The sequence below is a fragment of the Sus scrofa genome, chromosome 11 (genome assembly GCF_054392235.1).
Source record: "Sus scrofa isolate SSC_HxYL_T2T_F1_AM1 chromosome 11, Sscrofa_HxYL_maternal_Yorkshire_Landrace_v2.0, whole genome shotgun sequence".
Taxonomy (NCBI): Eukaryota; Metazoa; Chordata; class Mammalia; order Artiodactyla; family Suidae; genus Sus; species Sus scrofa.
In genome coordinates, this window is record NC_139393.1 from 7,963,719 (window position 1) to 7,977,000 (window position 13,282).

The 13,282-nt window shown below is 37.4% G+C and overlaps 1 protein-coding gene across 6 annotated transcripts in view; it reads left to right on the plus strand.

Annotated features, from left to right (window-relative positions):
- Nucleotides 1-13,282, plus strand: part of USPL1 (ubiquitin specific peptidase like 1) — a 39,896-nt gene that overhangs the window by 1,982 nt on the left and 24,632 nt on the right. For 4 of the 6 annotated variants that reach the window (XR_014819039.1, XR_014819040.1, XM_084981306.1 and 1 more), the window contains exons 2-4: nt 1,901-2,066; nt 2,580-2,708; nt 8,759-9,401. Coding sequence is in view for 1 of the 6 variants with exons in the window: in XM_021065545.2 (XP_020921204.1) it covers nt 1,968-2,066; nt 2,580-2,708; nt 8,759-9,401 (871 nt within the window). In the remaining 5 variants the exon portion in view is untranslated. The remainder of the gene's footprint in view (nt 1-1,900; nt 2,067-2,579; nt 2,709-8,758; nt 9,402-13,282) is intronic. The other 2 variants (XM_084981307.1, XM_021065547.2) reach the window with 1 other exon arrangement.

The following is a 13,282-nucleotide window of genomic DNA, read 5'->3' on the forward strand; positions in this document are numbered from 1 at the left end:
AACTGCGTCTTCGACCTGCACTGCAGCTCAAGGCAATGCCGGATCCTTAACCCACCGAGCAAGGCCAGAGATCGAACCCTCAAGCTCATGGTTCCTAGTCGGATTCTTTAACCACTGTGCCACGACTGGAACTTCTGCATAATTCTTAAAACAAACTAATTTTACAAGTAAATTTCTGAACCAAAAGCCCATACTTTTAGTCATTCTGGAACCGTAGAAGTGGACTCTTTCCTGTAAATAGAACCAGCCAAAGATAACAAATTGGTGTTGCCTGTGAGCAGCTTAAAAAGAAAACATTAGCACCAAACTTGTTTTTACCCTTTTGGCAGTGGTTTTTTTTTTTTTTTTTTTTTAATCTCTTTTATTTTATTTTTTATTATGCAATGAGTTTTATTACATTTATAGTCATCATCACAACCCAGTTTTATAGCATTGGCAGTGGTTCTTAATTGGGCAAATTTGCCCCCCTTGTGGGCTGGAGTTGGGAAGTTTGGCAGCACCTAGAGATGTGGTCACAACTGAGGGGTGGGTGCTGTTGACATCTAGCAGGTAGAGGTCAGTGATGCTGCTAAACATCCTCTTAATGCACAGGGCAGCCCTGGAAAAGAATTATCTGGTCCAAAATGTTGATGATCCTGTGGTTGAGAAACCCTGCTTAAGGACTTTTCTTCAGGAATAGCAAATTGGGAAGTTTCCGTCGTGGCTCAGCGGAAACGAATCTGACTAGCATCCAGGAGGATGCAGGTTTGATCCCTAGCCTTGCTCAGTGGGTTAAGGATCTGCCTTTGCAGCTCCCGACGTCTAGCCTGGAAACCTCAATATGCCTCGGGTGCAGCCCTAAAATGACCAAAAAAAAAAGAGGAAAAGCAAATTGAGATCCCCCTATAACTTTTCTAAAAAACATTTTTTGGAGTTCCCTTGTTGCTGAGCAGGTTAAGGATCTGATATTGTCCCTGCTGTGGCATGGGTTTGATCTCTGGCCCCAGAACTTCTCCATGCCACAGGCACAAACAAAAAATAAAAAAATAAAAAGGATTTTTATTTCTGAAATTATCCCTTGGCTTGAAGTGTGTGTCAAGTTCACATACCTGAAAGAGAGTAGCGTGACTATTTTCTGAAGTGAATCTGTGAGCCCCAGTTTCCCAGAAGGTGATTATAGAGTCATAGATTCTTACATTTGGGAAAGACTTTGGCTTGAAAGTCTTTTACACTATCCCTGTGAAATGGTGAATCACTCTGCTTAAGTTTTCCTTTATCTGGTTTTCCTTGTATTTTAAATCCATATCTAAACCAGACTACACTCAAAACACACTCATTACATCTGTAAATTGTACTATGAGGGTGTTTATATTTTCGTTCTGTTACAGATTACTTAATATGGAATAGTATTTTGTTGGCAGCTTTTGAATAGTAGCAATGTTCTCAGTTGGTGTTGTATTTCCTGGTAGTTGAAAGCGGTAGGAATTTATGTGGTTCTTTCGTCGTTTTCAAGTAATGGCACAATGGATATGGGTTTTTTAAAAGACTTTCATAGTATAATGCTTATGTATTTGTTTCAAATTGTGCACAAACTAAGAACTTAGGTTTTCAAACTCTGGTCAATGTATGTAAATAGTAGCTACCTCTGTTACAAGTTGTGATAAATTTGCTTACATGTGAATTTATTGTGAAGACTAAGCCTTTTGCCAGTTTATGACTTCTTCCCACGAATTTGCTAGATTTATAAATAAATTTAGGTATTTTGTTTTACTTCAAGATTACAATTTCAGAATGCGTTTAACCTAAGACAAATAGTTCTCAAAATATGCTTAATATATGATATATCTTATAAAGTAGAATAGCTCTTTTTCAAAGTAAATAGGATTTTTATTTAATTGTCTATTGACTTTTTTTTTTCCAGGGTTCATTGAAAAATCCTTAGTGATATTGACATGTTTCAAGTGACATAAATTAGCCAATGACTCGGAATGATGGATTCCCCGAAGATTGGAAATGGTTTGCCAGTGATTGGACCAGGGCCTGATATAGGGATATCTCCACTCCACATGGTGGGGTATTTGGGAAAAGTTAGTGAACTTATTTTTTGCCTCAGTGCAAAGTTGGATTTTTCCCCCCTCCTATTTTTAGACTTATATTTGATTTTAATTTTACCAATTAATTTCTAAAAAATTATATCTTCCATGGAAATCTTACAGTAATGGCGAAAGATTATGTTTACCTCTCTATGTTTTATTGATATGTGAAAGTAGAAATAAAACATAGACCTTCTGGTTTACTGTTTGACAATATTGAGCATATTTTCAATGGCAGTTGACATTACTTTATTCCTTGCAAATAAAACTGATGCTGTTCTTAACATTTAAATTAATATTTAAAACTAGAATATGTTCTTTTTGGAACAATAGCTATATGTAAAGCTTATATGCATTTCTTTTATTTGCCATCTTTAAGATAATCCTGCCAGAATGCTTCTAGGTGAAAATCGTAAATGTTTTCCTGGTTCCTTTTCCATTTAACTTTTTGTAATTTGATACACTCTAGGAATGTCTATATTTTAATTCACTTTATTTCTCTTTTAGAATTGTGATTCAGCTCAAGTCCCATCAGATGGGTATTGCCCTGCTTGTAGAACGAAGGGAAAGTTAAAAGCCTTGAAGTCTTACAGAATTAGTTTTCAAGAATCTGTCTTCTTGTGTGAGGATCTGCAGGTAAAGTACTAATCCTAGATGATATTGACGTTTTAGCCTTTTGCTTTTTCCTTCAGTGTTTAAATTTGTACTCATTTTGTATTTTTTAGAGTGTATGTTTTTAATATATAAATAATCACAGTCTCTAGATCTGTCTGGCATGCAGTTTTAAAGATTTTCTTTTATTTTTCTGCTTGATTTCCGGAGTTATTGTAGGAAGATGGATGTTTTTGTTATCATTAGATTTGTGAGAGGAGAAAATATATTCCAAGCTGTTTTTTTTAAAACCTTGTGGAATCCTTTTTAGCTGTTGTTACTCTCATCTGTTGGTTTATTAACTTTGGGACTATTGGAAAGGTTATTAATCTCTAAATATTATGTACTTTAGGCTCTGAATATCTTTTAGAATTGCAGTAACATATACCTGCTGATACAGCTTTTACATAGGCGCTTGTTACATTTCATAATAGTCTACATTTTTACAGTACTTGACAACGTACAAAATTCTTATATACATATTTAAATCTCAGAATTTTGCTAGGTAGGGATTCCCATTTTATGAATAAGAAAACAGAAGCAGAGGTTTTCCTAAAGCAGCAGAGCTGTGACTGGAGGACAGTCTTCTAATTTTAGATAAATTTTATTCCATGGATACAGGTTGGGTTCTTAACATGCTGGGCCACAATGGGAACTCCCAGATAAGTATTATTCCAGGTAAAGCAGCAGTTCATTGGAATCTCTTGTGGTGCTTGTTAAAATTTCTGGATCTCACCTACCTGCTTATTCAGTAGAGTTGGCCCAGAAGTCTGTAGTTTTATAACTTGAGGATGAATCTGATAATCAGCCAACTTTGGAAAATACTAAAGTAAATTACACTGATGGTGGTAGATACTTTTGCTGGTTGTCACTTAAAGAAAATCCCAGGCATGAAGTTCCTGTCATGGCTCAGCGGTTAATGAACCCGACTAGCATCCATTAGGGTGTGGGCTTGATCCCTGGCATCGATCAGTGGGTTGAGGATCCAGCCTGGCTGTGAGCTCTGGTGTAGGTCGCATAAGCGGCTTGGATCCCACATAGCTATGGCTGTGGTGTAGGCTGGCAGCTGCAGCTCCAATTCGACCCCTAACCTGGGAACTTCCATATGCCACGGGTACAGCCCTAAAAAGACAACAACAACAAAAATCCCAGGCATTCTAACAAATAGAAATACATTTCTTTTTGTATTTATTCGCTGATGGTTTTTTTTTTTTTTTGGCCAGGGGAGGGGGGGTGTTGGGGGGTGGTGTCACCATGCTGGCATTGTTCCAGAGTCCAGGACACAGTGAATAAAACAGAAGTTTCTTGCCTCAAGAAGGCTGTGTTCCAAATTAGGAAAGAAAATAAACAAGTAAGGCATACCTTTTTGTGTGAGGTGATGAAACGTACTGTGGAGAAAAATAAGGCCACAGGGACTGGAGTGTGAGAATGGGTCATTTGCAATTTTAAACAGAAGGTAGAAGGGACCTCTTCCTTGAGAAGGTTGCATTTCAGCCTAGATCCCAACTAGATGAAGAAGGGTGAGCCCTGTGGATAACCGAGGGGAGGATGAGCAGGTACAAGGCCCTGAGAGTGGGAGGCTCCTGTCCTGTCATGTGGTCCTGCAGGGAAACCCGCAGAGCCGGATCTGAGTGAGTGAAGCAGAGGAACAGAGGATGGGTTAGAAAGATGTTGGGGAGGGAGTGGGATCAACTAAAGCCTGGTAGGCTATTTGCTGGCTTTTACTGTGACTGAAATGAGGGAACCGTAGTAGGGATGTTGGCAGAGGAGTGACATGATCTGATTTTCAGGCTTAAAAAAATATATGTGATGGGCAAGATCTGAAGCAGGGAGGTAGTTGGAAGGCAGCTGTGTTGTGGGGGGAGTAGGTGGTGGCCAGGTGGTGAGGCATGGTTGGATTCTCGGTATTCTGATAGCGTCTCAAAGGATTCGCCCCAAGAGTGGGACACACAGTAGGAAAGGGAGAAATTGAGGATGATTGCCTAGATATTGGCTTGAATAATGGGAAGACTAGAGTTGCCATGAGACTGGTTGTGTCCAGTGGAGAGGGAAGAGTAGGAGAAAGTGTCATGGAATTGCAGGTGATGGTCTCTGTTGCACAAGGGGAGGGCTTGGTTTTAGGAGATTTGATAGCTTCTCTATGATATCAGACTATGCAGAGTTCACTCATTCACTAGATCAGAATAAGGGAGAATTTTGAACACTGGAAAAAGAAAATAAATCTTACCAATTCTAGAAAAAAACATAATATTTATATAATGCATACATATATTTATACAATACATAATATTTATAACAATAATCTCTTCTGAAAAATACATAATATTTCAGTGGAGTTCTTCAAGCAAGATCTACCAGAGTAGAGAAGTCTCTGTTCTCAGGACAGTCGTTTTAGCTATTATGATTAGATATATTTTTTTCATTTTTAGTTTTTGAAGCATTCTTTTTTATTTGGTCTTTTCAGGGCCGCACCCATGGCATATGGAAGTTCCCAGGCTAGGGGGTCTAATCAGAGCTGTAGCCACTGACCTACACCACAGCCAGAGCAACACAGGATCCAAGCCGTGTCTGCAACCTACACCACAGCTCATGGCAATGCCAGATCCTTAACCCACTGAGGGAGTCCAGGGATCGAACCCACAACCTCATGGTTCCTAGTCAGATTCATATCTGCTGCGCCACAGTGGGAACTCCGAAGCATTCTTTCTCAAGTGATGAGGAAAAAATATATAACTAGGAGTTTCAAATATATACCTTGCAAATGAAAAAAAAAAATTACAGGGTAATTAATTATCGATCTAGTTTTTAGAAAATGTTCTAATCATCTCTAAGAGCCTGGTGTAGTTTATGAAGTAGATTGGTTTACATCAGGAGTCAGCAAACTCTGTATTACCCACTGGCTGAAAGTGGTCTTTGTTTTTAAATAATTCGGAGAAAGATGAAAAAACAGACACTTTTGTGACACATGAAAATTACAAGAATTTCAAATTTCATTATCCATAAATTTCAGTCGTTTATATACTGTCTGTGCTGCTTTTACATTGCAGTGCAGGGTTGAGTAGTTATGACGGAGACACTGACTCAAAAAGCCTAAAATATTTATCTGGACTTTTATAGGTAAAGTCTGCTGATCCCTGGACTATGAGACTTTTGAATGAAATTATTAATTTCTGTAGAGTTCTGCTGTAAACTTGCCGAGTCCGAACATTCTGCTTTCAGTTGTTAAATTGCAGAGCACCACACGGGAAACTCCTTTTAATCAAATACTTAAAATGTGTTTCTTTCTTTGAAAAGAGCCCACTAAGACTCAAAAACTGGCTCAAAGTTAATAACATATTGAAACTTTCAAGTATTTTCAAATGGTAGAAAATTTTAACATTTTCCCCATTTTTTGAGTAGTTAATCTTTTACTGGAAAACTTACTTGGGTTTTTTTTAAACATGAAATGTATAATGCAGAGGATTTTAAATCATTAGTGTTATGTCATCAATACGTATTTTATTGGTTTTCTTCATTTGTGAAGTGAACATAAGTTATTTTAAAAATTTCTCTTGGGCCATACCTTACAGATAATTATCCAAATATAAGATACTTTGGTGTGTTTTCCTTGTTCCTATTTGTAGGAATAAAAACAGGAATATATTTATTTAAACTGCTCTAAGATTCAGACAGCATTAGATTTTAAATGCTTTTGGATGGTTGCGCTAGACTAAAAAGTTAGTGCTCTGTGCTTATATATACATTTTTTTTGATAACAGGCTGAGAGATTTTATTTTAGTTGTAAAAATGATACATGTTCATTGTAAATAAGATAGGAATTAAAGTCAGGTATAAAGATATAAAAATCCAAAAATATTAATTTATAAAAGGGAAAAATCAGGGCAAGGACAAATTATATTTTAGATTGGCCCTGTGTTGGGAGCACAGATTATAGAATGAAAAGTCATTGAAGACATCTGCAAATAGTTTCGGGGCGCCATCCGGGCCCTTTATGGTTTAGTGTTGCTTTTCATTGAGTGAGGGTGCTGGTGGGATGTGCACACCGTGATCTTTTTTCTGCTTGAGAATGGTGAAGAAACAAAATTTTTGCTTTTACAAATTTCTTAATTGTTAAAAAACAGCATAAAAATGGAGTTCCCGTCATGGCTCAGTGGTTAACGAATCTGACTAGGAACCATGAGATTGCGGGTTTGATCCCTGGCCTTGCTCAGATCCCCAGGATCTGGCGTTGCCATGAGCTGTGGTATAGGCCGCAGACACAGCTCACATCCCTCGTTGCTGTGGCTCTGGTGTAGGCTGGTGATTGGACCTCTAGCCTGGGAACCTCCATATGCCATGGGTGTGGCCCTAGAAAAGGCAAAAAGACAAAAAAAAACCAAACAAACAGCAACATGAAATTTACCATCTTAACCATTTTTAAGTGTGCAGTTTGGGAGCACTTGCTGTATTCACACTGTTGTGCAGCATCTCTCTAAAACTTTTCATCTTGCAAAACAAATTCTGTCTGTACTCACTGAGTAACAACAACTTCTCCTGCCCTGGCATCTACCATTCTCTTTTCTGTCTCTGTGAATTTGACTGGTCTAGATAACCTCCTGTAAGTGGAATCATACAGTATTTGTCTTTTTGTGATTTTACTTGGCATATCCATAGTGTAGCATATTACAAAATTTCCTTTTTAAAGTCTGGGTAATATTCCATTCCGAACCACACTCTGTCCATGTGTTTGTCTGTGTACATTTGGGTTACTTCTGCCTCTTGGCTGTTGTGAATGTGGGTGTGCAGATATCCTTGAGGTTTTGCTTTTTTAATGCTATATACCTTTTTATGACTTTTTAAATGCAAAATTACTGCTGTTGATTTTAGTGTTCTCTGTCTTCTGACATGCAGTAGGATTAAGGAAACAATCTCAAGGTATAAAGTTGAGGGTCAAGCTATTAGTTGATGGTGTCTGCACAACTATCTGGTAACAGAAATCAAGAACTTGTCCTGTTAAACTAAAGAATTACTTAATAAGTGCAGAGTTCCGAGTCTAGTGTTCACTTGTATAGAAGAAGCTGTATTTAACTGAGAAGATTTAGTGCATTTCGGTTAGTTGTTGCTATGAAATGAATGATCTCAAAACTTGGTGACTGAAAAAAAAAAGAGTTTCACTCATAATTCTGCACTTCACATGCTGTTGGCTGAACAACTAAAATGTCCACATGGCTGACAGTGGTGCTGAAAGCATGACTACCAAGAGGTTTGGTCACTAGAAGCCACTGAGGTTACAGTCTACCATACTTGTGTAGAAGAAGGCATATTTTAAATCTACATAGTATGTAGATTTCTTGCATTTGTTTTGTAAAATATTTTGCTAGTCTTCAAACTTAAGGAAAATTCATTGATTATTTTAGTGATTTGTTTACACTTGATACTTGGTTGGAATTATGCTGATGCATGGTAAGATTTGATGAAGTCATTAAAATTCAGCCAATTTGACTCTCTGACCCAATATATATATAAAATTGTTATGCTGATGCGTTCCTAGGTTAATATTGAGGGGTTTCAATTTTTTAATTTTCTATTACAGTCAATTTAGTGTTGTGCCAATTAATACTGAGTTTCACAACTAAGAAACATAGAAATTACTTTATGCAGTTTTTTGTTTGAAAATACTTTCCTAGTTTTTAATGCTTCGCAGTGTACGTACCTGTTCTCCAAAAAATAGTCATCATAAAATGTTGGAATTTTAAAATTCACTCAACATTAGATTTTTTTATTTAATTAAAAAAATGTATGTTTACCTTGTTAGCTTACCCCAGTGTAGCTCAGATTAAGTGCTTCCTTGTTCAAATTAACTAGGAAAAATTATTTTTTGGTGGCCGAATTAAGTCATTGTTTATCTCGAGTTCTTTCAAATTTAGATGGATAATATTATATAGCCGCTCATGTCAAACTAATGCTAAGATTTTATACATATTTTTCATAACATAGACACTGTAAACTTTGAGTTTATTTAAATTTTTATAGTTTTCGTTATTTTTTCTTTCTAGTGCATCTATCCCTTGGGCTCTAAATCACTTAATAACGTAATTTCTCCTGATTTGGAAGATTGTCACACTCCAAATAAGCCTCAGAAAAGAAAGATCTTAGAAACCAACAGTAGCGATTCACCTCTTTTAGCAAATTCCAAAAAGACTAAAAATCATATTGGTATCGATGGTGAACAAGTTTTGAACAGTAAACATAATGAAGAAGAACGTGACGAAACCTCATCAGACGTACCTGGTTTACTACCCGACTGTCAGCAGAATCCTGTTAGGACAGCTGATTCCTTGGAGCAGAATGAGATTTTGGAAGCTGATATTGATGTGGCCACTGAAGAAGATTTTACTACAGTTGATGCTTCTGCAACTGGAGGGTCTTCCCCTCAGAATGAAGGATGCACATCTGAACTGGAAGTGCCATTGGAGAGCAAACGTACCTCATTTTGCCAGACTTCATGTGTCCAGTGGAAAAACACACATGCTCTCTGTTGGTTAGACTGTATCCTGTCAGCATTGGTGCACTTGGAGGGACTAAAAAATACTGTGACTGACTTGTGCTCTGAAGAGGAATCTGTGTTCAGGCGGTTGTTTACCAGGTATAATCAAGCCAATGAGCTTCTTCTCACCAGTCAGTCAGATGGAGTTAAAGGTTAGCAATAACATTTTATTTCTCTTTAAAAAGAGGTTAGCATTGGAGTTCCCGTCGTGGCTCAGTGGTTAATGAATCCGACTAGGAACCATGAGGTTGCAGGTTCGATCCCTGCCCTTGCTCAGTGGGTTGAGGATCCGGCGTTGCCGTGAGCTGTGGTGTGGGTTGCAGATGTGGCTTGGATCCCGAGTTGCTGTGGCTCTGGCGTAGGCCGGTGGCTACAGCTCCAATTCGACCCCTAGCCTGGGAACTTCCATATGCCGCGGGAGCCGCCCAAGAAAAGGCAAAAAGACAAAAAAAAAAAAAAAAAAAAAGAAAAAGAGGTTAGCATTGAGTTTTGTCTCAGCACATGGAAAAGATGCCATCAGTAGCCTCTGTTTTATGTAGAGACCTGGGAGCAAAGAGCTAACACCATCAAGTTACATTATCTTGACTGCTCAAAAGGCAGTCTTTTTCAAAAATTAAGAGGAAGGAATAAAGACGCTGTGGCTGTATGTTTGCTGTCAGGGTGGTGATAGTCAGCATAGAGTACATCCAAATAAAATTGTAAGTTTTTGAATTGCCATAAGGCAGAATAAAGAAGTAAATACCTATCACCCATAATCCCTCGAACAACTCCCTCGAAGTGTATTTTCACAATGAGAGGTGTATTTTTGTTTCATTTTCTAAGAAATAGGATACCAATGAATCCACCTCCAGCCCAAGATAAATTAAAATATTTCCGTTGACTTAAATCTACCTGTATATTCCTCCCATCCCATCTTCCACCTTCCTTCAAAGGTAGTCATTATCCTGAAATGTGTTTTATCAATTCTTTTGTTAATAGTTTTCACTGCGTAGGTATGGCTAAACAGTGTATTGCCTAATTTAATTTGTTTTGAACTTTATAAAAAAGATACTGTACCATATTTTTTCTGGGGATCTTTTTTTTCTTTTGATATTTGTAGTTCATTGTTTTTCATTGCTATATAATATTTCCAGTTCATAAATGCATCAGTGTATTTATTCATTGATCTGACATTGGGTTTTTTTTGCCATTATAAATACTGCTGCAGTGACTGTTCTTGGGCAAGTCTCCTGGAGCAGAGGGAGTTTCCCGTGGATTTATCATAGGATAGACCCTGAGTTCACATTTACTGATGATGGTTACTTGTTTTCCAAAGTGGTTGTGCCAGTCAGTATTCCATTAGCAATGCAGAAGAGATCTTCCTAATCCTTATTTCTTCCCTTAGTTATTTTCACACTTGGAAATTTTGTGGTTTGAATGATATTAAATGGTCCCTGGTCTTGATTTGCCTTGCCCAGCTTTTAAAGAGGTTTAACAGCTCTTCATATGTAGATTGAGCCTCTGTTCCTTCTGTGAAGTGCCTGTGTCTTATCCCTGTTTGTTCTTTTGTCACATTCTTAGGGATTTCCATGAGTTTTTAGTGTTTGTTGTTGTATTTGTCAGATAAATTGCTAAATCTCCCAATTTCTATCTTATATTTTTACTTTTTTAAAAAGTATCTTTGATGTGTAGAAATCGTAATCTTTCCTTTTGTTGCTGGTATGTTTGTGGCTTTAAAAAGAAATGTTTCTCCAAAATCAGAAAATCCTTCACCTGTATTTTCACTGATAAGTCATAGAGTTTTGCTTTTTACATTGAAATTCTTAATTCAGACTCCTAGGCTGGGAACCTCCACATGCTATGGGTGCAGCCCTAGAAAAGACAAAAAAAAAAAAAAAAGAAAGAAAAAGAAATTCTTAATTCAGCTGGAGGTAATTTTTGTTTGTGGTGTGTGGTAAAGGTTTGTTTTTTTCCCCATTGCACAATCAGTTTTTCTAGCTCCACCTATTCCTCAGTTGGTCTGCCATGGCACCTTTGTCATATAACATTCTGCATATGAATGCAACTTCCTTCACTCTCAATTTTGTTTTTTTGGTCACTTTATCTGTCCCTTTACCAATACCACACAATTTTAATTTTTACGGCTTTTTTGGGTCTTGGTATCTGGTAGGGAAATAATCCTTACCTGTATGCAGTTTGACTTTAGTCGTGTAGTATTTATCAATACTGTACAGTTTCCCCATTGTTAACTATTCAGACTAATTACCATTTTTTTGCTATTGTATATAAATACTATGGCAAATATCCATGTATCTTTGACTCCATTTCTTTTTTTTTTTTTTTTTTTTTTGTCTTTTTGTTGTTGTTGTTGCTATTTCTTCGGCCGCTCCCGCGGCATATGGAGGTTCCCAGGCTAGGGGTCGAATCGGAGCTGTAGCCACCGGCCTACGCCAGAGCCACAGCAACGCGGGATCCGAGCCGCGTCTGCAACCTACACCACAGCTCACGGCAACGCCGGATCGTTAACCCACTGAGCAAGGGCAGGGACCGAACCCGCAACCTCATGGTTCCTAGTCGGATTCGTTAACCACTGCGCCACGACGGGAACTCCTCCATTTCTGATTATACCCTAGAAGGAATGCTAAAATATGAATGTAAAGAATCTTTCTGAATGGCTTTCCAGAAGGATTATACCAACATAATAATCCCATTTTCATATGTAGAAGTAAACATTCAGGAACACTCTAATCATCTTTGGGTAGAAACATTTAAAAAGGTATCATTTTGTTAGATAAAAAATATTTCGCTTCAGTTTGAGTTTCTTTGAGATTGAATTCTTTTTCTTTGCAATTTCTAAAAGACAGTTTCTCAGAAGCATTTTTGCTTTTGCCTTTTCTCTTTATTCCTGTTTTGTATAGTTACAGAAACCCCAGTACTATGTAGGTGATAGTTGTTTGTTGTGGGAGAACATACCTCAAGTTTTGACTTAAATATTGAATTAATTTTAATTTTTTGTCTAAATATTACTTTTTTCCAGAGTAATTGTTTTTGTAATATAGTTGTAATTACATTTGTTTGAGCTACATTACTTTGAATTGAAGTTTTCCCTTTCTTTCAGTATGGTTAAATAAAAAAAAAAATTCTGGTTAATGCTTACTTCATATTACAGAGGACTCCAGATGTTTTCCTGGTGAAACATATGAGCAGAGTGTGATCAGGCAGTAAAAAGTGTAAAATAGGTCTTTTCACTCTGTGTGGCTTATGAGTCAGTTGCGTACGGAGGCTTTTATTCAAAATAATTTTCTTATTAATCTTGGGTAGTTTTCGGTCACAGTAATGCCATTTTGAGGTGTTTTACCTTAAATGATAAAAAAAAAAAAATGTGCCCAAAGATGTTTATCATGATAGTATTTATAATAGCGAAAAAAGAAGCAACTTAAGTGTCCAGCAGTAACGAGTGGTTACTAAAACTATGGTTTAGCTGGAGTATAACTAGCCTGCACAGTTTTAGTGGAAGCAAATTTGTATGAAAAAAGCAGAATGTGGAGTTGTATGAGGATGGTGATGTCGTTGAAGACCCTTCACCCCAGCCCACCGCCAAAAAAGAAGAACATACCAAATGTTAATTTGGAAAATAATCGTAACTTAATTAAGGCTCCTTATGAACTTATGTGCTCCTATGATCTAATTAAGCGCAGTGAAAGAGTAAATGTCTGTAGCCCAAGTAATAATTCCATGTAAAAAGGCAGCTTCAGCTCTTTCAGAGATAAGCAGGATATCTGAAAGCGTAGCTCTCTAGCCAAGCCTGTGATTCTTTGGACGAGAATGGCTTTTGCTGCGGTTTTACTCGGGCGGGATGGTGTTGTGTTGACCCAGGCAGTCGGTCCTAATGATATTGTGCTGTTAACACATAATTGAGGGAATATGCAGTACACCGCAGAGGGAGGAAGAAGAATGAAGGAATTTCGTGTTTTCCATTTTATCTCTGCAAAGTTTGTTGACTCTGGTAAACTTTCATTTTTGGTAATGTCTTAATTGTGGAAAGATATATGTT